Raw genomic sequence first — 26,041 nt, forward strand, 5'->3', positions numbered from 1 at the left:
GTGGTTTTCCCCACTTTCTTCAATTTAAGTCTGAATTTGGCAATAAGGAGTTCATGATCTGAGCCACAGTCAGCTCCTGGTCTTGTTTTTTTCGACCGTATAGAGCTTCTCCATCTTTGGCTGCAAAGAATAAAATCAATCTGATTTCGGTGTTAGCCATCTGGTGATGTCCATATATAGAGTCTTCTCTTGTGTTGTTGGAAGGTGTTTACTATGTCCAGTGCATTCTCTTGGCAAAACTCTATTAGCCTTTACCCTGTTTCATTCTGTAGTCCAAGGCTAAATTTCCCTGTTACTCCAGGTGTTTCTTGAATTCCTACTTTTGCATTCCAGTCCCCTATAATGAAAAGGACATCTTTTTGCAGTGTTAGCTCTAAAAGGTCTTGTAGGTCTTCATAGAACCATTCAACTTCATCTTCTTCAGCATTAATGGTCAGGGCATAGACTTGGATTACCGTGATACTGAATGGTTTACCTTGGAAACGAACAGAGATCATTCTGTCATTTTTGAGATTGCATCCAAGTACTGCACTTCAGACTCTTTTGTTGACTATGATGGCTACCCCATTTCTTCTAAGGGATTCTTGCCCACAGTAGTAGATATAATGGTCATCTGAGTTAAATTCACCCATTCCAGTCCATTTTAGTTCGCTGATTTCTAGAATGTTGACATTCACTCTTGTCATCCCATTTGACCACTTCCAATTTGCCTCAATTCATGGGCCTAACATTCCAGCTTCCTATGCAATATTGCTCTTTACAACACTGGACCTTGCTTCGATCACCAGTCACATCCACAACTGGGTGTTGTATTTGCTTTGGCTCCATCCCTTCATTTTTTCTGGAGTTATTTCTCCACTGATTTCTAGTAACATATTGGGCACCTACTGACCTGGGGAGTTCCACTTTCAGTGAACATCTTTCAGAGTTCATTTTCAGTGAACAGTCATTCAGGTCTGACAGAATGTGGTCCACTGGAGAAGGAAATGGCAAACCACTTCAGTATTCTTGCCTTGAGAACCCCATGAACAGTATGAAAAGACAAAAAGATAGGACACTGAAAGAATTTTATTTTGGTGGGCTCCAAAATCACTGCAGATGGTGACTGCAGCCATGAAATTAGAAGACGCTTGCTCCTTGGACAAAAAGCTATGACAAACCTACACAGTGTATTAAAAAGCAGAGATATTACTTTACCGACAAAGTCCATATAGTCAAAGCTATGGTTTTTCCAGTAGTCGTGGATGGATGTGAGAGCTGAACTATAAAGAAAGCTGAGCACTGAAGAATTGATGCCTTTGAACTGTGGTGTTGGAGAAGACTCTTGAAAGTCCCTTGCACAGCAAGGAGATCCAACCAGTCCATCCTAAAGGAAATCAGTCTTGAATATGCACTGGAAGGACTGATGCTGAAGCTGAAACTCCAATATTCTGGCCACCTGATGCAAAGAACTGACCTATTGGAAAAGACCCTGGTGCTGGGAAAGATTGAAGGCAGGAGCAGAAGGGGATGACAGAGGATGAGATGGTTGGATGGCATCACTGACTTACTGGACGTGAGTGTGAGCAAGCTCTGAGAGTTGGTGATGAACAGGGAAGCCTAGCATGCTGCAGTCCATGGGGTCACAAAAAGTTGGACATGACTGAGCAACTGAACTGAACTAAATGAACTGCCGTATGTTCTAATAAAGGAATGAATTAACATGAGATAGTTAAAAATTAATCCTAACTTCGATAGAATACACCTTTAACCCAAAGTGTGATTTTCTAAAAGTGTGTACTTAATAAAAATTTCTACACTTTCAACATTCATAGCCATGTATATACCAAGGCCAATCCTTCAAAAAGTGTCCACAGGAATTCTTTTCACACAAGTGTATATGATTAAAATTGAGTGGATCTAAATTAACTCATTCCAGACTTTTCAATTTCTGATCTGGATCAAGCTGCTTGGGACAAAAGCAATCTCACGCTGCTTCCAATGAAGAGTCCCAGTGCAACTGCCAAATGTATTCAATTGCTCAGGCTCTGCAGGACATAGTAGAAATTAAAGAAAACTCAGTTTGGGGCTAACTTCATCTTCTTCTCGAGTTTACGGTAAGAAACAGAGCTGCTCCCATTTTTACCTGTCTGAATGTTTGTCACATAAATGAACAGAATTACAAATTCAAAGGTTTATCATTTCATAGAAAGTAGTATCAAATGAAAGGACCTCCCTGGTGGCTCAAACAGTAAAGCGTCTGTCTACAATGTGGGAGACCCAGGTTCGATCCCTGGGTTGGGAAGATCCCCTGGAGAAGGAAATGGTAATCCACTCCAGTACTATTGCCTGGAAAATCCCATGGACAGAGGAGCCTGGTAGGCTACAGTCCATGGGGTGGCAAAGAGTTGGACACGACTGAAGGACTTCAAGTGATAATTACATTTTGAAAACAGCACTCATCTACTTAATGAAAGTAGGTAAAAATGTATGGCGGAAGACCAATTTGAGGAAAGATTTTATTTATCTGACCTACAAGGACTTCACAGTGCAAGATGATCTTTTCTTTTTTTTTCTCATGCATGTGATTGAGAAATATAAGTTAATATACCAAGTACAATGTCTGTTCAGCTGCCAGCTAAAAAGTATCATGGCACCAACCCTCAGTGTTCTATATTAAAAGGTAATGTAGGGCTTTCCTGCTGGCCCAGTGATAGAGAATCCACCTGCCAATGCAGAAGACACAAGTTCAATACCTGGTCTGGGAAGATCCCACATGCAGTGGAACAACTAATAAGCGCACGCACCACAACTACCGAGCCTGTGCTCCTGAGCCTGGGAGACACAACGACTGGGCCCACGTGCTGCAACTACTGAAGCCTGCACACCTAGAACCCGTGCTCGGCAACTGGAGAAGCCACTACAACAGAGAAGCTTGTGCATCCCAACGAAGAGTAGCCCCCCACTCACCACAACTAGAGAAAAACCTGTGCAGCAATGAATACCCAGCACAGCCAAAAATAAAATAAACTTAAAAAAAAATATTTTTTTAAGGTAATATAGATGAAAGAGAAATGCTAAGCAGTATTTTTCTCTAAAATTTTGTTTTAATATGCCAGGAAGTTATTAAATGTGTAAACTGTTACCAAAGTAACTTGCCTTTAAGAAATGCTTTTTCAGACCCAAGAATGCCTGAAGATAGGATAAGGCCACTTGACCCACAAATGTGTGACATAGAATCTGATGTATAGAGAGTGTTTACCAACTAACAATGATATTGTGTATCCAGCACATGGATCAAGCTGTGATTGCTCACTGCAGTAATGAATGTTTCTGTTATACCATTTTCAGCAATACACAAACATGTTATAAATTTACAAATGTTTCACAAAAACAAATTAAGCAAAGTCCAGATGAAATATGCCAAACTGAAATGCAGATATAAATACCTGACATAAAATGCTGGAATGATGTTTTCACCAGGGAATTTACAAACTTGAGGTTACTGAACACAACTTGCCGGAGAAGAGTATTAAAGAACATTTTGCCTTTTGGAATAGTGAAGACTTGAGAAAAATTATTTGGAATGAATATTACTCCTTAATCTTCTAATTCCCAAAGAAATGTGTGTTGAAACACAGCACACAGAGCAGTTAATCTACATGAATTAGGAAGGGTATCCACAGGAAAAGGAAGGGCACACTCAAGTCGGGTAATATGACCGTAATAGTTCCAAGGATTTTACAAAGGTCTGGGCAAGACCGGGACCAACAAGAGACAATACAGCATCACCAAGCCAGCAATACCCCGAAGCCACAGCCAGCCTGTTTCCAAGGGGGTCAGGGAGGAAAGTGGTGACTCAACGTAGACAGAGATGGCCAGACCTTGAGGAGGGGTGCAGTGACTCCACAAGAGGAAGCCAGGAAAATAAACACCCAAACTCATTCCTCTCCTGCCTATAAAATGCCTTCCCATCTCTCTCACAGCCCACCCCATTCAGAACTCAGAGGGCAAGGGAGCCTGTCACTGTTGTTCATAAAAGCCAGGTTTCCAGGGCACAAGGTACAGGATCAGGTAAGGAAGGATGGACTGGATCTGGAGGGCAAATCACCACGTGAGGTCAATTTCAGCTTTTTGTCCTCCTCTTCTTTACCAACAAGTAAAGAACCGTCACAACATGAACCTTTTCAAGAGATGTCTGGAAATGACTGAATTATCGAGACTAACTAATGAAGAATTTTCTGTAATCTGTGGAGAAGCTTTACCCAAATCTGGGCCAAAGGTTACATCTGCATCTGGCAGACCAACCAAAGTCCTTGAAGTTCCTACCAACAGTTCCATCTCACCCGAGATTTGCAGTTAACTAATATGCTATCCAACTTCTCTTTGATCTGCATGGTGAGAAAACCCTCCCTGTGGTGTGTTTAATTTTTGTGAGAAAGAGAACACTTCAAACAATTTTCACAGTTTAAATTCTACAGAGATTTGCATAAAACCCAAAGATGAAATCATGTTATAGTAAAGAACCCCTTGAATTGTTTCCAGGCCAAAATACTGGAGTGGGTAGCCCTTCCCTTCTTCAAGGGATCTTCCCAACCGAGGGATCGAACCCAGGTATCCCACACTGTAGGCAGGTTCTTTACCAGCTGAGCCACCAGGGAAGCCCCAGTAAAGATCCCCTTGAATTGGTTTCACGGTATTTCAGAAAACAGTTATTTCTTACCAGTATTTCTATGCAAAAGGAATTCTTCTATACATTGCAAGATTTCATTTAAGTGATGCCCAAGACCTGGCAATATTAACCAATAATGACACACATCAAAATAATGGTTATTTCTGATGGGAGGAGGGCTTAGACTCAGAAAAGGAATGAGGGAAACTTCAGGGATGCTGCTAGAAACTTCCTGTTATCTAGACCTTGTTTTACATCTTGATACAAAATCACACGTACATGAAGAATCACTGAGCTGTACAGTTAAGATGAGTACACTTTACATGCTTTACTACTTACAAAGGTTTACTATATCTAAATTTAGAAAGAAAATACCCTATTAAATGACTTTCACAATTACCTCCTCAGCAAATATCTTAACGAGAAAAGGTTTGGGTTTACATATTTACTATGGGGTCAACAAACTACGGCCCACAGGCTGCTCATCCCTTTTATACACGGAATTTCACTGGAACACAGCCGCTGGCTGCTTTCACACAGCTGCAGGGTTGGACAGTTGTAGCAGAAACCTATGAAGTGCAAAGCCTAAAGTATTTACTACCTGACTCTTTAAGAAAAAGTGGGTCACTCCCTGACTTCAACTTCAAATCATATATTTAAACCGTCCCTTTGTAGGAATAATTCACATTAGTCTCACCCGAATACCAAAATAAGAGGAGATTCAAAAGACAGCTTAGTAAATCACTCAGTTAATTGTAATCAAGAATTTCATAAAATGCTAACATGGGGTGGCAGCATTTTGCCTTGAGCTGCCCCATGGGTTTAAGATAGATCAAAAACTAGCACTTAATTTGGCCTCACAAACTGCTAATTTTTTGTTTTTGTTATTGCCAATATTTTAAAAATAGGAGCATATGCTTTTTTAAAAAATTAAGGATTCTGGTATCTCACTAAAAAATAAAGGAAGATGGAGCGACATTAGAAAGATATTCCTACAAAGTAACAGTGAGCTGAGGTGACACCAGTGATGCTAAGGCTAAGATGCGGCTGACACTTCATGCTGTGCTTGCACTGCCACGGTTTTAAATTTTTATTTTATGTTGGAGTACAATGGAACTAACAACATTGCTAATCACCTGTCTGCCTTTCTCATCACAGAGTTGACAGGAAAATGAAATACCGCTTCTCTGTCTACATGAAAAGTTGGAAAAGACAAGCCAGATCAAGGGTCAGGGGTTTCTTAACACTCCGCTCACTCGTTACCTGACTATCCTGTGAGTGTCAATTTGCAACCTCAGGTTTAAGCAAAGGCCTCTAGGGAAAACAGCAGAGAGATATCGAAGGACCAGATAAGGGTAATAGTTAACCAGATTCTTTCAAATATCAAGTGGTAGGGATCTCCCCTGTATCTTCTAAAGCAGCCCTACTCCTATTCGGGGGCAATTCTGCCTGTTAAAAAGTTTCTTTGTATTATTTTTGCAACCTCTTACCAGTTTACCATTGTTTCAAGACAAAAAGATTAAAAAAGGAAGAATCTTTTCCTTAAACTGATTAGAAATGTGTCTTCCTTCCTATACCTTGCTGCTGCTGTTTAGTCGCTAAGTCATGTCCGACTCTTGGTGACCACAAGGACCCAGGCTCCTCTGTCCATGGAATTCTCCAGGAAAGAATATTGGAGTGGGTTGCCATTTCCTCCTCCAGCAGGTCTTCCCGACCCAGGGATCAAACCAGCATTTCCTGCATTGGCAGGTGGAATCTTTACCATTGAGTCACCAGGGCCTTAACTGTATAGGACAAACTTAACCCCTCTTCCACCACAAAGTTCTCTCTTTATCGACAGTTATCCAGATCCCCAACAAGAGTCTGCTTTCTCAAGGACTAGAATAAAAGCCAGACTTTGACCTCTCGTGCCTCTGAGCATTCATTCAATGGGCAAATCTTGATTGAGCACCCACCACGAGCACTATTTCTAGACTCTGAGGACACATCAGTGAGCTATGCTCCCGCTTTGTGGAACGTACACTAAATTAAATTATTATGTCTCTCTAACAATGTAGATAAGCTCTCATTAGACCTGCCAGTAGCCATACTACACTACTGTTATTGTACTTACAGTCCACCAAATTCCCTAATCCTTCCAGATATACACTGCTCAAACTGCTCAAGCAACTGACAGTTCAAATTTCTTTGTGGTCATCATAATCTTTTAGAATAAGATAAGTACTGATTTTTTAGAATCAGTTTTTTTCTTCAGTCTTTCAAGAACTTCCAGAATGCAAATTTCTTCTCCATCTGAATGTACAGCCTATCCCTTCTGTTTCTTACTGTCTGTAAATCTGATAAATATACCTCTTGGTAGAGTCATCCAAGTTGGTCATGAAAACTGTTGAACAGGAGAGTGCTGAAGTCACTAAGAACCCTGTGGCATATCACCAGCAACCACCCAGACAGACATGGATTCGTTACTCAGTCCTCATGGCTTCTCTCACTCAACAAGCTGAGTCCACCTGGCTGTCTTATCATATTTACATCTGTACACAAGAATATTATTATGTTTAGGTCAAACACCTTCCTACAGTTCAGATATAGTATGTTCACCAATATTCCCTAATCACCTTGGGGAAAAAGGAATGGAAGGAGAAAAGTTAAAAAGAAAGAACATTGGGGTTTCCCTGGTGATTCAGAGGTAGTAAATCTGCCTGCCAAAGCAGGAGACACAGGCTCAATCCCTGATCCAGAAAGATCCCACATGCTGCAGAGCAACTAAGCCCATGCGCCACAACTATGGAGCCTGTGCCCTAGGGCCCGTGTGCCTAGAGTCCAAGCTCACAAGAGAAGCCACCGCAACGAGAACCCCACACATCACAGCCAGAAAGCAGCCCCTGCTCTCCACAAGCACAGCAAGACCCAGCACAGCCAAAAATAAAATAATTTTTTTACAAAAACGAAGAACAATGGAGGGAGGATAGGTCATTGTATAGCTATAATAATAAATACTATTCCAAAATAAACCAGAAATCTTTAAAATACTAAGCATATTTTAAAAAAGGATAAACGTTTATAAGATGGTAATCAAACCACTGTTTAAAAAAAGCATGCTGTCTTTAAGACAGGGCTTCCCAGGTGGCTCAGCGGAAAAGAATCTGCCTGCCACTGTAGGAGACTCAGATTCAATCCCTGGGTCAGGAAGATCCCCTGTAGGAGGAAATGGCAACCCACTCCAGTATTCTTGCCTGGAAAACTCCATGGACAGAGGAGCCTGGTGGGCTACAGTCCATTGGGTTGCAAAAAAGAGTCAGACAAGACTGAGTGTGCACCACACACATACACACACACACAAAATGAACTTTTAGACACACTATAGCCTTGGCCATGGTATAACTGAAGACAATCAGTAAATTTAATCACTGGAAACAATATTCCATTGTTAAAGCCAAGCCACTTTTCCCCCCAACTAAAAGCTTTTTGCCTTCAATACAGTCAATGGTGGTTATTTAAAAAATGGAAATGTCTTTGATTTCCACAACTATATTTGAACTCTAAAATTCTGCAGTTCCCATTAGGGGGTCAAGTTGAAATCATATTTTAAAATGTTAATACATATGAATAAGGCACAAAGCATGACAGGCAAAATAACCTTTAGCACTTGGAAGTGAAATGAAATAAAATGGTAATGCATGAATATGATAGCGACTATTGTCCAGCACAAATTCTGAAAACATGTTATGTATTTTAAGTGAATCTTATACTTTAAATAAACTTTGAGGTTCATCTCCAAGCTTTAGCGTTAACATCCAGCAAAAGTCATTATACAGACACAACCTGGGATCGTTGATAACTTGGCAAAAACTAGGTTATAACTGAGGTTTTCTCCCCCACTAAAAACAAAAGTTTAATCCAACAGCAGTATTATCAGGTTTATGTGAGGCTCAATAACTTTAAGAAAATAAACTATGAATACTTTAAATCTATTTGTGTAGAGAAGTGTTGTTATAAATTATTTAAAAAATACTACTAGCCAAATTTTGACTATTCGTACCTTTTTAGTCTATATGTTAAACTTACCTTGAAAATAACAAAATTGTGACTTATTGCAAAATACTCTGTAAATTCATCATTCTTCAGTAAATTCCCAAAGCAAACAGTAATAGTTTTATTTCACTACTACGGTAATTAAAGCACAACACTTGACTCTGTCTTACATCATCTATGACACGTAAAAGCTTTCTGTTTTACAGTTCAGTGAAGGTGTCTTAAATACAAGCACTACTTATACAAAGCGTGCACTTGCACCCTGTCATGCTATATCCTATTGCTGTAATTCTCCTTCTCGCAAAACTTAGTTTGAGAAGTGGGGAATGTTAACCTCCAAAGCACTTCGCCCTCCAAACTACTTACCTGAATATATTTCCGCTGTGTCTCATCGTTTAAAACATGTGCAACGTGCTTGGAAAAAATCTTTTCCCTGCCAGTTCTGGCATGGATGCCAACCATAGTAACACCAATGGGCCAAGGGGCGTTTCCAATGGCCATCTGAAGATAGGCATCGTTAGCCTAAAAAGAAAGTTTAAGTAGAGATCAGAAAGGCAGAAATATTCTGTTGGTCCAAATTTTTCATTTAAAGTATTTCACAGCCCTACATGATGTAATTTTCATCCATCTCTTAGGCATGTTGAAAATATCACTATTCCCATTATCCAAACAAAAGAAATTAAAACAGGGGTGACTGATTGCTTGCCCACAACCACAAATGTCTGTGGAAAAACAGAAACCAATGCTAACTAACCCAGTGAGTAAAAAGACAAACATTCTTTGCAGCCTTCAGGCATTAAATATTAATGCAGCTCAGATCTGGAAGTACTAGGTAGGTAATCTGATGCACTGATAGAGACTCCAGTCTGAGTCTCTGTTAGACCCGGTATTCTCCATAGGTGGTCACAGGGAAGACAGAGGCTAACTAGTTTTTCATAATCCCACCTGAAGCTACATCCTCTCCCCACACAGCAGTGTGGGCCTCTGAAAGTAGCATGGGCTCTGTGTGCTGGGACCATCACATTGGTCCCAAAGCAGGTGTGTAAACAGATTAAAAACTGGCCCTCGAATAGCTCAAGGATGAGATCGTTTCACTTTGGCCCCCCGAAACCTCCCACCTGCCAAGAATCTTAAAAATAAAAGCTACAGTTTCCCTGGTGGCTCAGTGGTAAAGAATCCACCTCCCAGTGCAGGAGACACAGGTTCGATCCCTGGTCCAAGAAGAGCCCACATGCCGTGGATCAACTAAGCCCGTGCACCACAACTACTGAGCCTGTACTCTAGAGCCTGGGAACTGCAATTACTGAAGCCCACGTGCCCTAGAGCCCATGCTCAGCAAGAAGAGAAGCCACCACAATGAGAAGCCTGCACACCACACCTAGAGAGTAGCCCCTGCTCACTGCAACTAGAGAAAGTCTGCGCAGCAATGAAGACCCAGCACAGCCAATGAATAAATAAATAAAGTTATATTTTTAAAAAATTTAAGGCTACAAAATGAGAAGACAGAAAGCAACAAAGACAAATGGCTTTTTCTAAACCAAGTGTGGCTACTCATGGAGGGAAAGAAGGAAAAATACAAAACAGAAAGCAAGTAAATTCGAGAAGACCCAATGGTGTCAGAGAAGCTTATACAACCAGGACTCAAAGAGATTTTAATTTTAAAAATCAAACACCCATGAGACTGATAATGTAGAATTTTAGAAGGGCATACACATTTTTTATCACTGATTCTTGTGCGTGAGAAATCACTGGATATTAACTGATAAAATTTCCAATATTTGGTTTCCCCCAATTTTCAAAGAAAACTGTCCAAATATTGAAGTTTCAGTTCTGTCTGTATTGTATATAAAATAAACTTTCACCAGCTTCTCACATAATATATGAGAATGAGAAAAGTACCAAGGAGAAGCCACGGTCTCGAGCAGACAAGTGACCTGAATTCTCTCTGCAGTGATGGTGACCTTATCCATCCATCTCAATGGGATCACCCTTCATAAGCAACAGGCAACTCACAGAAACTACCCAAAATTAAAGCTGACACTCATAAAACAAACAGTTTCTTTGACTAATGAACTGGCCCCCATGCAGAGGGAGTAGTTCAGCAGGGAGCCCTCGTCACCCAGGATCACCGAGCTAAGGACAGACACTCAGGGCACAGGAATAAGCAACGGCTTCCCCGCTTTCCTGGTAGAGCCTGTCTACTGCTCTGGAACTGTCACTGGAGGTGCTGCCCGGAAGTCTTCCCCTCCTCCTCCTCTCCTGGAAGGCACAGCCCATGGGAGCCTCCCTCCTCAGACTTGGCTGACGGCCCACGAGCACTGGCATACTTCCAATGCTGCTAGCAGTACAGGAGGCCCTTCTCTTCCTGTTCATCACCAACTGAGAGCCTTGCACCCACCTTTCTAAACTCTGCCCTCAGAGCACGTGGACACCAGATTTCTCTCCCCAGCCACCTCCTCCCCAAGTCCATTCAGGAATAAAAACACCACAGCAAGGGGAAGAGTCCTCCCTTACTAGGCTCTGCTATGCTGCACCACTGAAAAGGGAGCAAGGAATTCTGGCAGCCTGACCTGGAACATTTTCTCAGAGAAACCAGCATAAAAGTGGTTAAGTTCCATGGTATCATTAGTTCAATAGTTCAGCTATATTATAGATTAAGCAGGCTTTTACAGCTGGCCTGAGAAACTGATCTAATAACATTGCTTCTATGGGAAAATTTGTTCCAAGCCATAATCAACCATCTATAAACTTAGAAATTCAGTCCCATTCATGAAATGAACACTGTCTATATCCAATTTGTGCTCTGCAGAATCTTTATACCTTCCTTCAAAATGATTAAAAAATTCAAACCTAACAATATCTATTCATATCTAACAATAAGCTGACAATAAATTATAAAATGCTTAGTTTTTAAAATTTATTTCACATTTATTCTTATATCTGCTATTAAAATACCCCCACATGAGATGAACGTATTATGCACACAATCTAGATACATTCACGAATATAATTTTGATGCACAGCATAACGTACCTTCACGTATTCCCTCTGCAACATGAATTTAATAATATCTGTTATGGATTCTTTAATATCAGCAGGAAGATTCTGGAAAAGGAAAAAAAATAATTATGGAAGCTCAATATGTAGTTATAGATCACATTTGTCCTAACTTTGTATATTCTATTTTAAAAAAATCAGTTAATGAAAGCATTTTTTGAGAACCCTCACCCTCTTCCGTAGCTTTCTGAAAAGGGGTCTGAGATAGGACTCAGTCTGTTTCTGAGTAGCACTGTTCAGTTTACCCTGCACACTGCGCTTCACATAATCCTCTCTGGCATTCAGCTCTTTAGCCCAAACACCAAGAAGAAACTGTGGAAAGAAAGGGTAAATTTAAGACTACAATGCCACCCAGTGGTTTCATAAGCACGAAAGTTCTCTGATGCACAAAACGGTACACATTCATCCTTAGGGTAAATGTCTTAACTGATTAATATTAGTCACTGATGTTTTAATGAACTGTTTCTGCTTAGTAACTCATAGATGTTTTAAAGCAGTGCTTTTGGCAAGTCACAAACCTCCCTATTCTACACATATTCCTAGCTCAAGTGTGATCCATTTCTCCCCTAAAAAGAACCCCGGGCTGAAATACGAAAAAGTTCTTTTTCAGGCCAGAAACTCTGCTCCCCAAGTTCCTGGGATGAAATAGGAAGAACTTTCACAGGTAACTGTTTGATAGAAATAAACTTTTATTTGTATTTCTATTACACAAAATTCAACCTGCCTAGACTTATCAGCCATAATGCCATGTGCTGTGATATTTAATCAATTTTTCAAGGATGATGATGCTATATTTGGACTTTGTACTTTTGCAGTAGAGACCACAATTCAACTAAAAATTCCCTCTAAAACACTTGACCAAAGAAGGAAGGAAAAAAGGAACGAAAATACAAGAAACTATGACCAGCCCCCATCCCACCCTAGAAAACTACCCAGGTGCTCCTTGAATTTAACCACACAAAGAGCATCCTTTCTGGAGGCAGCTAAACAGTGGGCTGAGGAGGCCATATTCCCCAAGTGGTGTTACATATGCATGTGCTATTGGGAGAGGCCGTCACTCAGAGGAAATTCCGTCCATACTAGATCCCATGCCCTAGCTAAGTCCATGCAAAATCCTCAGTGGGTTAAGAATCTTGATGACCGATTATGTCGCATTTAAACTATAAATACAAGTAAAAGCATTTCTTGCATTTAAATTTCTTGGTCTGAATATAAATATTGATAATTCGTGAAGAAATGTTCAAAGGAATCTGGGGTTTGCACATACTCTACCTAAACCACTGAAGAGAGAAAAGCTGGGAAGAAAGATAGAATGAGCTACTGATAATTCTGTGAAAGGTTACCCAAGTGTTTGCTTTTTTCACTGCCAATGTCTTGCCACTTTTTCCTTATGTCATCTCTCAGAGAAGCTTCTGGAACTCTCTCCTTATTACACTCTTTCCCAGGATGTTTAAAAAAATCTTTTAATCCTTAAAACTTCTTGTTCATTCTACTGCTATGATTCTTTTCTGTGTGTTTACAGTAATAAGTCAGCTTTACAAGTGCCATGAAGAAAGTAAATATACATTTTGTTTAACCTCTATACCCAAACACATACCAACATTATAAACACTACACATGCAGAAATGTTTAATGAGAGTTTCCCTTTCCAGTCTAACTCTTAAACAATTCAGAACTGTAAGACCAAAAAAAAAGTAAGACCAATTCTTATCTAAAGAAAACATCCTCCTTTCCTAGCCAAAAAGTACATACCTTAAGGAATTTGGTAATGATGTCCATGTCTTTATGATCATCACCTTTTCCTAAAGACTCTCCCAGAGCCTGAAAAGAAGGAAGGTTTCTGTTTTAGTCAGGAGCAACAGCTGAATATATATGCTATTAACATCAGTCCAAACATGGCCCTTTATTACATGTATGGTCCAATTTTGATTTAAAGCCTGAGAGAATTTCTAGATAGGTTAAAAATATCAATTTGCCATTTAAATTTAGACAGCATGTTATCTTTTATGAATCTAAAGATTAATGGGAGTGACTGCTAATAAATGTGAGGTTTCTCTCTAGGGGAATAAAAATGCTCTAAAATTAGACTGTTGTTGGAACTTGTGAATATACTAAAAACCACTGAATTGTACACATTAAAAGGATAAATTGCATAGTATGTGACTATCTCCAAAGTTGTTTAAAATGCCCAGAACTGGTTTGCTCACCAGTTTTATTTCAGTAAAATTCAGGGGGTGGGAGTACAAATAAAATAACCACCTCACATATGTACACCTAAGCCTAATTCATGTTGATGTATGGCAGAAATCAAACCAATATTGTAAAGCAGTCAATCAATTAAAAATAAATATATATTAAAAGATAAATAAAAGGAGGAAAATCTCAAAAAAACAAACAATAACCTCAACTACAATCTCACTTACAGCAGTCAACATGGGTTAAGAGCAAGGAATGAAAGGTAACAGAAAAATGACTTTACAATTATCAAGAAATTTAAGTCATTATTTTTGCTCATGCTAGACAGATAATTTAAAATTATTTCAAGTAATATTACATATATCACTCCACATTCAATACACCGGCAAAAATAAGCAAGCAAGATATTGCCAAATGTTGGCAGGGATGTACGGATACACTGCTGATGGTGGAGTGAAGACTGGTACACCCATTCCAAAGAGCAACCCGGCAGTATTCAGACAAATTAAGAAGCAATCTTGTTTCTGGTCCAGAGGGGTTATGTACAAGACTGTCGGTCACAAAACTGTCTGTGGTAACAGGAAGAAGATTATTGCATGCTTATTATTGCATGCACAATTATTACGTGCTAGTATTAAAAGGCACTGAAAGTCACACTGTATAAAATACTATGTAACAATTAAAATCAAAGGTTTAACACTGTATAAAATACTATGTAACAATTAAAATCAAAGGTTTAGATGACACAGAATATCAAGGTTGGAACTTGAAAATAAAAAACAGAATGAAGAATTTCACAGTAAAGTATCATTTATGTATACCGAAGCACATGCATACAAAACATTACTGGTTTTACAAGACCATCAATAAATAAAAGGATGTACACATCAAACATATCAGAATGAATACTTTTGAAGGCAGGAAGGAGGGGAATGTGTGTAGAAAATGAGAAAAAAGGGAGTGAATAAACAACAGTCATGAAATAGAAGGGCCTTTGTAATGACCAAAGAAGCCAGGGTGCTGTGAACTGAACAGTCTAATGAGCTCAACCATCAGCTCCAGGGAATGAAAGGTGGGGTGGGGGAGTGAGGAAGGTGGTGGAGGGATCACCTCTAATTCTTCAATTGTGGTGTTTTCTTCATGAACTTTCAAATCATTCTGGGTGTCTTCCTCTCCAGGCTCTTGGCCACCCACAAGCTCATTGAGGTACTGCTGATCAATCTTATCCAAAGCTGCTTTCAGATCATTCCTCAATCCCTGAGGAAAGGTAAAAAGTTACACCTCGTATGAAATTTCATTGATGTTTCACTTCTGATTTTTTTTTCTGATAATAATTCATTTTTTTCTCCATAAGGAAACTCAAACAATATTTCAATTAATTATACAGCTATCACTATTGTCCATTCAAAGTCAATTCTTATGAACATATTCAAATTTAAAAGAATATATAATAATATATTATAATAGCTAGTCTGACAGAAAAATAAAAAATATGAGCGACAAATCCAATTAAGAATCTGCATAAATGCTGTAATTTTCTAATGAGGCCTAGAGAAAGTGACCAGGTGCTCCACCCATTTTCCTGGTTCACTGAAAACCTCTAACAACTCCAACTGCTTTCAACTTCCACAACATCTGGCAACATCAACAGTATAAAGCCAGAGTCTCAACCACGTCCTAGACTTCACTATGTTTTTAACAAACCAGTAAACTCCACATTTTATTCACTTCTAGTTTGTGATCATTTGATTAAAATGGAAGCCTTAAAGATAGACCCTTATCATATACCACATATAAAAATTAACTCAAAATCGATCAAAGACTTAAATGTAAGGGTTAAAACTATAAAACTGTAGCTCTTCGAGTTAACTACAACAGAAAATCTGATTTAAAATAAGCAAAAGACTTGAATAGACAATATACAATGGCCAATAAGTAAATGAAAAGATGCTCAACCTCACTAATCACTAGGGAAATGCAAACCAAACCACAGAGATACCACTTTACAACCATCAGGATGGATATTATCAACAGAAAACAGAAAATAACAACGTGGCTAGGATATGGAGAAACAGACCCATTGTGCACTGCTGGAAATGTAAAATAGTACAGCTGCTGTGGAAAATGTTAGGGCAATATCTGAAAAAGTTAAACATACCTACATCAAGGCACATTACAGTTAAAATGTCAAAAGTTAAAGACAGTTCCTACAAGAGAACACAGGCAGAGTGCTCTGACATAAATCTTAGCAGTATTTTCTTTCATCAGTCTCCTAAGGCAAAAGAAATAAAAGCAAAACCAAACAAATGGAACCTGATTAAACTTAAAAGCTTTTGCAAAGCAAAGAAACCATCAGCAAAATGAAACAACAACCTACTGAATTGGAGAAAATATTTACAAATGATGTGACCCTCAAGGGATTAATATCCAAAATATACAAACAGCTCATACAAATCAATATGAAAAAACAACCCAAGCCAAAAATGGTCAGAAGATCCGAAAAGACATTTCTCAGAGAAGACATACATATGGCTAACAGGCACATGAAAAGATGTTCTACATTACTAATTATTCAGTTCAGTCACTCAGTCATGTCCAATTCTTTGCGACCCCATGAACTGCAGCATGCCAGGCTTCCCTGTCCATCACCAACTCCCAGAGCTTGCTCAAACTCATGTCCATCAAGTTGGTGATGCCATCCAACCATCTCATCCTCTGTTGTCCCCTTCTCCTCCTACCTTCAATACGTCCCAGCATCAGGGTCTTTTCAAATAAATCAGTTCTTCGCAACAAGTGGCCAAAGTATTGGAGTTTCAGCTTCAGCATCACTCCTTACAATGAATATTCAGGACTGATTTCCTTTAGGATTGACTGGTTGGATCTCCTTGCAATCCAAGGGACTCTCAAGAGTCTTCTCCATCACCACAGTTCAAAAACATCAGTTCTTTGGCTCAGCTTTCTTTATAGTCCAACTCTCACATCCATACATGACTACTGGAAAAACCATAGCCATAGCTTTGACTAGATGGACCACTAATTACAAGAGAAATGCAAATCAAAACCACAATGAGGTATCACCTCATACAAGTCAGAACAGCCCTCTCTAAAAAGCCTACAAACAACAAATGCTGAAGAGGATACAGAGTAAAGGGAACCCTTGTACACTAGTGGTGGGAATGAAAACTGATAAAGCCACTACTGAAAAATAGTTTCTAAAAAACTAAAAATAGAACCACCATAACACAGCAATTCCACTCCTGCATATGCATCCAGAAAAAACAAAAATATGAAAAGATACATGCACCCCAAAGTTCACAGCAGCACTAGTTATAATAACCAAGACATGGAAGCAGACCAAGTGCCCCACAGACAACTGGATTAAGAACATGTATGTATGTCTCTCTCTCTCACACACACACAAACACAGGAATATTACTCAGCCATAATTAAGAATGGAATTCTGGCACTTGTAACACATGAATGGATCTGAGAGTATTATGTCTTGTGAAATAAGTCAGACTGAGAAAGACAAATACTGTGTGATACCACTTATGTGGAATCTAAAAAATAATACAAATGAGTGTATATGCAAAACAGAGACAGACTCACAGATACAGAAAACAAACTTGTGGTTACCAATGAGAAAAAGAAAGGGGAGAGTGACAAATTAGGGGTACCGGATATACAAACTACATTTAAAATAGAGGAGCAAGAAGGATGTTGTATAGCATGGAGAATTATACCCATTATTGTGTAATAACCTATAAGGGAGTATAATATGCCAAAAATACTTAATCACTATGCTCTCTACCTGAAGTTAACACAATATTGTAAATCAATCATACTCCACTTTTTTTTTTTTTTTAAAGTTACAGAAAGGAAAGAATCTTAAAAGCAGCAGGAGAAAAACAATTTGCTTTGTATAAGGAACCACCTCCCAATAAGACTATCAGGATATTTTTTAGGAGAAACTTTGCAGGCCAGGAGGGAGTGGCACAATATATTTGAAGTGCTAAAAGAAAAAACTTCCAAGAACATGCTACCCAGCAAAGTTATCATTCAGAATTGAAGGAGCAATACAGTTTTCAGACAAGCAAAAGCTAAGAGAGTTCCTAACCACTAAACTATCCTTGTTAAGAAATGTTAAAGGGACTTCTTTCAGCTGGCAAGAAAACATATGAAAGCATAAATCCCAGTGATAAAAGTAAATGTATGGTACAGGTGGTAAATTAATCACTTATAAAGCTAGTATGAAGATTAAAAGACAAAAGTAGTAAAAATAACTGTAAGTGCAGTAATTAGTTAAGGGCTACACAATACAAAATGATGCAAAATGTGTTATCAGAAAAAAATGTGGAGGGAGAGGAGGAAAAGTGTTGAGCTTCAGAATGTGTTCAAACTTAAGTTATTAACTTTTAGTTCCGGTTACAAAATAAATAAGTCACATGGAATAATGTACAGCATGGTGACTGAAAATACTGCACTGCACATTTCAAAGTTACTCAGAGAGTAGATCTTTAAAAAAGTCTTCATCACAAGAAAAAAATTTTTGTAACTATATACAGTGATGAATATTAGATTTACTGTGGTGATCATTTTGCAATATATACAAATATCAAGTCATTATGCTGTACACCTGAAATATGTTATATGTTAATTATAACTCAACTTTTAAAAGTACAGATAAATTTTAATATTGAATAACATCAGAATACAGCAGGTTGTACTAAGTTAATATTAAAAGCTAGAAAATTTCTCAAGTAATGAGACATGAGTAGCAGAAAAATTAAATCAGGTACCAAAAACTAAATAGTGCACATTAGCATTTTAACTCTTTTGATAAGGAAAGTGACTTGGGATATAGAAGAGAACAAATACTGGTGAAATGAGGCATTACAAAACCACTTAGCTCTTTCCAAGGATTTAGGTAAGGAAACTTTAGATAGGACTGAAAATAAAAACAAATTACTAAAAAAAAAAAAAAAAACAAATTACTGTGGACATTAATAATATAAATGAAGAAAACATTTTAAATTCATTTATGTTTTTAAAAAGAAGTTAAACATAGAATCACCATACAATTCAGCAATTCCACTTCTAGGAATATATGTAAAAGAAGAGAAAGCAAGGAACTTGAACAGATATTTTTATACCTGTGTCCATAGCAGCATTATTCACAATAGACCAAAAGGTAGAAGCAACCTCCCTGTCCAACAAGGATGCATGGATTAACAAAATGGCATCCATACATACAATGGTATACTAGCTTTAAAAGGGCAGGAAATGCTGACCTCTGCCACAACAAAGCTGCACCTTTAAGCCAGCATGCCTAGCTAGTAAGAAGGCCAGACTAGAGAGCCTTCAGGTGACCTCAGCCGCAACCCTCATGTGACTGTATCACAGGTGAGACCTCAACCAAAACACTACCCAGCTTAACCCAATCGAACCACAGAATGTGACGGAGAATGATAAACTATCTTAGTATACAAGGTTTCAGGGTGGTTTGTTACCATCACAAATGACTGAGAAAGATTTTATGATAATGAATTGTTTTACAATGTAAGTTTTGGGGTGGTTTGTTATACAACTACATATAACCACGTCTGTCTCTCTCAGTAACTGAACGAGCAAGTAAATAAGTAAATAAGACCACAAAAGATCTAAACACCACTGTAATTGACATTTCAAAAGCATAAAGCATACTCTTTTCAAGAGCCCATGGAATATTCACCAAGATGGATTATAAGCTGAGCCATAAAACAAGATCAGAGTTCTAAAAGTAATGCTGAAACTATTAAAGTTTTAGAAGAAAATACCATCTCTTTAAGATCTTAGGGTAGGCAAACATTTTCTTAAGCAAAACACCACAAGCAGTAATTATAAAGTGAACTTTGTCAAAATTCAAAAGTCCTGCCCATGAAAAGACACCGTTAAGAAAACAGGTAAAGCTTAGGAAAAAATAGATACAAAACATGAATTTGTATATCTAATGAAGAATCCAGGTTACACATAAAGAACTCCTATAATTCAAAAATAAAAAGACAACCCAACTAAAACATGAACACTGCATAGAGAAAGATGTGGCTAGTAAGTCTATAAAAAGATGCTCATAATCTTTAGTTGTCAGGGAATTGTGACTAGAACCACATGAGATAGTACCACACAAACAAGAGAATGGTTACAATTTAAAAGACTAACAATAACAAACACTAATGAGACAACACTGGCAATACCCAGCATTTCTTAAAAAGTTGAGCATACATATACTGTTACTATTCAGCAATTCCACTTCCAGAGAGATAAAAATGTATTTAACCTAGGAGAAATAACATAGAACCAAAAAATATTTGTGTAAGAATGTTCACAGCAGTTTTATTCATAACAGCCCAAGGCTAGAAACATATTGTGATATATTCATATTACTGAATATCATCAGCAATAAAAAGGAACAAGTTACCAACATCCACAATAACATGGATGAATCCTCAAAATCTTACACTGAGCAAAAGAAGCCAGACATATCCTGTGTGACTCCACCCAAGTGAAACACTAACACAAGTAAAGTTCATCGACGGTAACAGAATTTAAAATGGTGGTTGCCCAGGAATGGAGGAGGAAGAATCCAGGGACTGGCCAAGAAGGGGTGCTGGGGAGTTTTCATGTGTGTGTGATGAAAATACTCTATATCTTCGTAAGGGTACTGGCCACACACTTGCAAGCATTTTCAAAATGCACTGAACCGCATGCTCAAGATGTGTGCCTTTTAAAAGAAAATTTACATTCAGCAGCAATAATCTGGCAACTTCATTTTTCCTTTTTTCCTTATAATAAGGCAATTATTTGAAGTCTGTCAAAGTCTGTAGTATTCTCAGCGATGTGGTACAATGATATTCTAGCTTTGTTCTTCTTACCTTGTTAACTTCTGGTGTGAGGATCTCTATTTTTCTTAAACGTTGAAAAGCATCATAATCTGTTTCTCCAAATAGTCTGATTGGTTCTCCTCTTTCTCTCAATCTTCTGATAACCTATTTTTAAAAAAAGAAAGGAAGAAACAATAGTAATTTCTATTTTAGAAGACTAAACACTTATTTTGAAAATTAGATGCGAAAGTAAGTTATATTTGTTTTTTCTTTAGTTTTCCACGAACAGATATACTGAATTACTGTCATACCTTAAATAACCCGAATGGTTTAGGTCATTTGGTGAGTGTTACAGAAAGGACCAATCTGTGTAGTAGGCAACATAAGAAAACCATTAAGATGGGAAGGAGTGATAACATTCATACAGAGGAAAAAAAAAGTCTGGAGTCAGCTGATCAGCTAATGACCACAGACAGGCAAGGGTCATCACTGTAATACTAAATTAAAACCCAAAACTAGTCCCTCAGACAAGAAAGTGAGTTACAAATGGGTGGAGGGGGGCACATGCAGGGCTTTTGGAGGTAATATTCCTCCTTGACTTTGGTGGTGGTTGTATGAGTGTCTGTTTTGTTTTGCAATTATCCACTATATTGCACATTTTACACACACTCTGTATACATGCTATATATTTCATAAAAAGGACTAATAAAAATTATAATTAAGAAAATAAGCTGTATTTAGAAAAAAATTACCAAGAATTTAGTCTGGGAACTGAAATAGTATCACACTTAGAAACCACTGGCAAGGCTTCCACTGGATTAACTGAAACTAAAACTTAGACCTCATCTAGTGCTATCTCCCGGAAAAGGCGATGGCACCCCACTCCAGTACTCTTGCCTGGAAAGCCCCATGGACGGAGGAGCCTGGTAGGCTGCAGTCCATGGGGGTCACGAAGAGTCGGACACAACTGAGCAACTTCACTTTCACTTTTCACTTTCATGCATTGGAGAAGGAAATGGCAACCCACTCCAGTGTTCTTGCCTGGAGAATCCCAGGGATGGGGGAGGCTGGTGGGCTGCCGTCTATGGGGTCACACAGAGTCGGACACGACTGAAGCGACTTAGCAGCAGCAGTGCTATCTCCAATCAATGCAGAAATGACCTCAAAAACACCTTCTTCGGGCCACTGTCTGACGAATGACAGGAATCACACCTCTTCATGGAGCAGCCCATCTCATCTTTGGACAGTTTTACTATGCTTCTCAAAATAAACAAAACCCACCTCTTTCAATTATCTCAGCTTTATGAAAAGACAGAACACTCAATGCTTTTTCAAAATTAGAGCTGTGGTCAATGGATCTGTTTTCAAAAATCTCTAATATTCTTCTCTTCAGGCCAAGTATTCAAAAGTCCTTCATCTAGTTTTCACATGACAGCTTCTGGAGTCAGCCCTCCTTTCCTCTGAATGTTTCATTTTGCTCAAAGTTCATTTCGTTGTGTACTTTGTGTATATAATCGTAACTCTTTTTTCACATGAATATTTTAAAATTTTGCTGTTGTTGAAGGAAAATAACAGTTGATATTGACCAGGGTATGGACAAAGCCTACAGGCTAGAGTATGAACTGGTGGAACGTGTTTACAGAGCTCTCTGGTAATTTATATCCAAAGTGTTAGACATGTATTAATATATAGGCTTTAGTAGACTCCAGAAATCATGTTTCTAGAAAATTTTCCAAAGGAAACTAATCATATAGTATTACACACGCAATGACATCTGTATAAGGATGTTCATCTCAGTATAACCTATAAAATGGAAATACTGAGGCAATTTAAATGACCATTAACAAAGAATTGGTTTTAAAAATAATAAAGTAGTAGTTCTAAAATATTGTGGGAAATTATGAAGTCATAAAAAAATTATATAGACCTCTATATTTTGACTTAGAAAGATGTATTAAGAGAAAGTAAAAGGAAATCAACCCTGAATATTCATTGGAAGGACTGATGCTGAAGCTGAAGCTCCAATACTTTGGCCACCTGATGTGAAGAGCCAACTCACTGGAAAAGATGCTGATGCTGGGAAAGATTGAAGACAAAAGGAGAAGAGGGCAGCAGAGGATGAGATGGTTTGATAGCATCACCGACTCAAAAGATATGAATTTGAGCAAACTTGGGAGACAGTGGAGGACAGAGAAGCCTGGCGGGATACAGACCATGGGGTTGCAAAGAGTTGGGCACAGACTTAGTAACTGAACAACAACAAAAAAAGTTACTGTTTTGTAACTTACTTTCTCTTAATACATAAATGATATTATTTTAAATAACTTTGACAAATTAAATATAATTATTTCAAATACATGCATTTAATTATACTTATTTAGAATGTGTTTAGTTTTTAAAGTTTAGAAGGATATATTCTTTAAAAAATTTAAGACATGAGATATCCTTTAAACTATTTAAGACAACAGTATCAAGAAAAGCAGAAATTTAGAACCTCATAAAGAAAACTAAACTAAAATACTGTGCTGGTCAGGTAAGTCATTTTATATGGGAAATGATGACATAAAAGTTACTAGAACTAGAGATAAATGCAATCCTGTGGAGATTCTTTTTTTTTTTTTTTAAACAAAGCACTCATATATAAACTTACCTCTTGCCTAGAAAGAGTCATGGGTAATTTTTCCTCTGCCAGTTCAAGTTCTAATACTGGATTCGATGAAGTTAATGGTTTCTGGTCCTCATCTTTTGGCTGTATCTACATCAATAGCCAAAAGAAATGAAATTCTCCTTTTAAAATACAATATGGTTTATTTTAACATGTACCATTCTATACATTAGGTATCTATCAAAACGAAACATGTTTTACATATTGAAGGTTTTCTAAGTGTTCCTCTGAGCAAACAGCTCATAACTGACGTACATGCTTGCGGGAGCACAGGGACACCGGAGGAGACAGCATGCACCCTGGAAGCATTCTTGCTACAGAAGCGCGACAGAAGTTATTAATAAAATGGTTTCCGCAATCAAAAACTTAGAGGTTGAAACCTAGACTCATTTTCTCCCTAGACTCCAAGATTTTTACTTTCTTCTTGGAAACAATCAGCTTGCTTCTCCTCTTTGAGAAAATCATCTTACAGGGTTATTTGATCCTTGCTCTAGATTTAAAATGAAGACCAAAGAAAAAAGAACTGCTTGATAACAAAAACCTGTGAAGCCTCAAGTGTCAGCTCTTTCCTATCCTGATTTTTGAAAGGTATATTCCAAGCGCACAGGAATCATCGCTGGATGTGTAAAAAAATTTCCCAATGCTCCACCGAACTTGCCCGTGAACTGAGCCACGAAGGAAAATAATGAAAACCAGCCACTCTCTACTCATAGCACACAGAGATGAGACTGAATACTGTTGTTCATATGAACCTGCAGGGAAAAAAATCTAACATTTTCTTGAGTCAGCTTCCCAAGTCACAGTTTAGGAAAACTGAGTTCAGCAGTTTATAAGTCCCACTGCTTGGTCTGTAAAAAGATACCGAAATGTGGTTTTCCAGTTGACCCTAAGACAAATCTAATATGTCAAAAGAAGATCCAAAAAAAATCAAAGAAGATCAACATTAAGGGAAACCATTCAGTTAAGAAAGGCTGTATGGTTACAATTTTATACTTGATGATTCCACACTTTAGGTTAAAGGTTATATTAATCAGTGTTAATAGTGATAACAGAAAATGTAAGTAAAAAACCAAACTTTCGCCATTTTCACAAACCAAATCAGCATCAAGTCTCAATAAACAGTAACTAGTTTTATAAGAGAATAAAAGCAACATGCTATATTTTCACTACTACCAACAAGGAACCATTAAATATGCTTCAGAAAGAAAACCCTGTGCTTTCTTTTTAAGCATAAAAACAGGTATTTCTCCCAAAATCTCAGGATGGAAAGCATTTTCAATTATAAAATGGCAGTGAGTAGCCTTAAGGAAAAGACCTAAGACATTCTGTCAGCTGGACTCAACGTTACAAGCGGTATCTTTACAGCAATGACTTTGCTTCAGTGCTTTCCTCTATACTGGCAAGAAAGAACTGCTGTTTTAGCAAGAGCAATCTAAACTAAGGAAAACTGTCACTGTTTATTTTCCTACCTTATCAAAAAGTTAAAAAGGTTCAAATCTAAGGATATGGGAAAGCAGCCGAGTCAGTGGACTAAACCAAAGGTAAGTGATTCTTATTTTACTTTAAGTGTGAGTTAGACAACGCTAGGCAAGCAAATAATGGGAAACCTTTCTGACTATTCGACATTTAGATGGTTTTAAAACATATTTTAATTCCCTACACTAGAAGCAAATGAAATAGACATACTTAAGAGAAGTATCAAAATACCAATATAAACTTTCAAATTTTAGAAACCTATCAGAAATACAACTACAGTTTTAAAACCTACCCTCTCCCAAAAGTACAAAATGAAAGCAAATCCATATACATACCATTTGCATTCTTCATGCTTTCTTCTAGAAATGCTATGCCAGATAAAATTAATTTCCAGAACTTTCCCCATTACATGCACAAGAGTATTATTGTATAATCAATGTTTCACAAGCAAAGAGTCGATTTCAAATTTATGATTTGTCAAAAGTATTTCAATAGAACCTCTGAACTTTGTTTAAAAAATTAGACTAGATACAGTCATCTTTTAAAATAAATTAAACACAACTTCACCTTGTAACCTTTAACCCCTCCCAATAAAAACCCCAATACATTATTAACTAGGTAATCTCAAAGATAATTTTAGTCATGTTTCTAAAGTATTCAAAGTTTTCTAGAAACCTCATTTATTTCTAATATTTCAAGATCACATTTTCTATCCAGTAGGGTGAGCAGTGTTTGAAATGTGATACCTTATCATATAAAATGGCTATATCTCAGGCAGAGGTACTGAGGGCCAAAAGGGATTATTCACATTGCAAACATAAAACAATGGCTTAAAATATTCAGGAGAAAGCAGGGGAAATACCACTGCTGATACCACTGCTGCTGAATGAATAAAATGTTTTCAACCCTTTACAAATGGACTTTTATTGGGAGAGGTGGGGAAAGGAGTGGTGGTAGTGATGAAAATGAGGTAGTATCAGATCCAGGACTTAATTAAAAGGAAAAAAATTCAAGCTTTGATCTCAAGCCACTTCATGCTGTCCACAAAAAGCCAAACCATTCCAAGCCAAAGGTCATGCATGTATTTTCCTGAATTCAAGATAA

At 37.8% G+C, this 26,041-nt stretch overlaps 1 protein-coding gene across 2 annotated transcripts in view; it reads right to left on the minus strand.

Annotated features, from left to right (window-relative positions):
* The window catches only part of PRPF18 (pre-mRNA processing factor 18), a 55,790-nt gene that overhangs the window by 12,854 nt on the left and 16,895 nt on the right, over positions 1 to 26,041 (minus strand). For both annotated transcript variants that reach the window (XM_070381931.1, XM_005894841.3), the window contains 7 exons: positions 23,447 to 23,551; positions 20,848 to 20,961; positions 15,047 to 15,193; positions 13,493 to 13,561; positions 11,912 to 12,052; positions 11,717 to 11,788; positions 9,050 to 9,205 (listed from right to left, as the gene is read on the minus strand). In XM_070381931.1, the coding sequence (XP_070238032.1) occupies positions 9,050 to 9,205; positions 11,717 to 11,788; positions 11,912 to 12,052; positions 13,493 to 13,561; positions 15,047 to 15,193; positions 20,848 to 20,961; positions 23,447 to 23,551 (804 nt within the window). The remainder of the gene's footprint in view (positions 1 to 9,049; positions 9,206 to 11,716; positions 11,789 to 11,911; positions 12,053 to 13,492; positions 13,562 to 15,046; positions 15,194 to 20,847; positions 20,962 to 23,446; positions 23,552 to 26,041) is intronic.

Source organism: Bos mutus, chromosome 13, assembly GCF_027580195.1.
Source record: "Bos mutus isolate GX-2022 chromosome 13, NWIPB_WYAK_1.1, whole genome shotgun sequence".
Classification (NCBI taxonomy): domain Eukaryota; kingdom Metazoa; phylum Chordata; class Mammalia; order Artiodactyla; family Bovidae; genus Bos; species Bos mutus.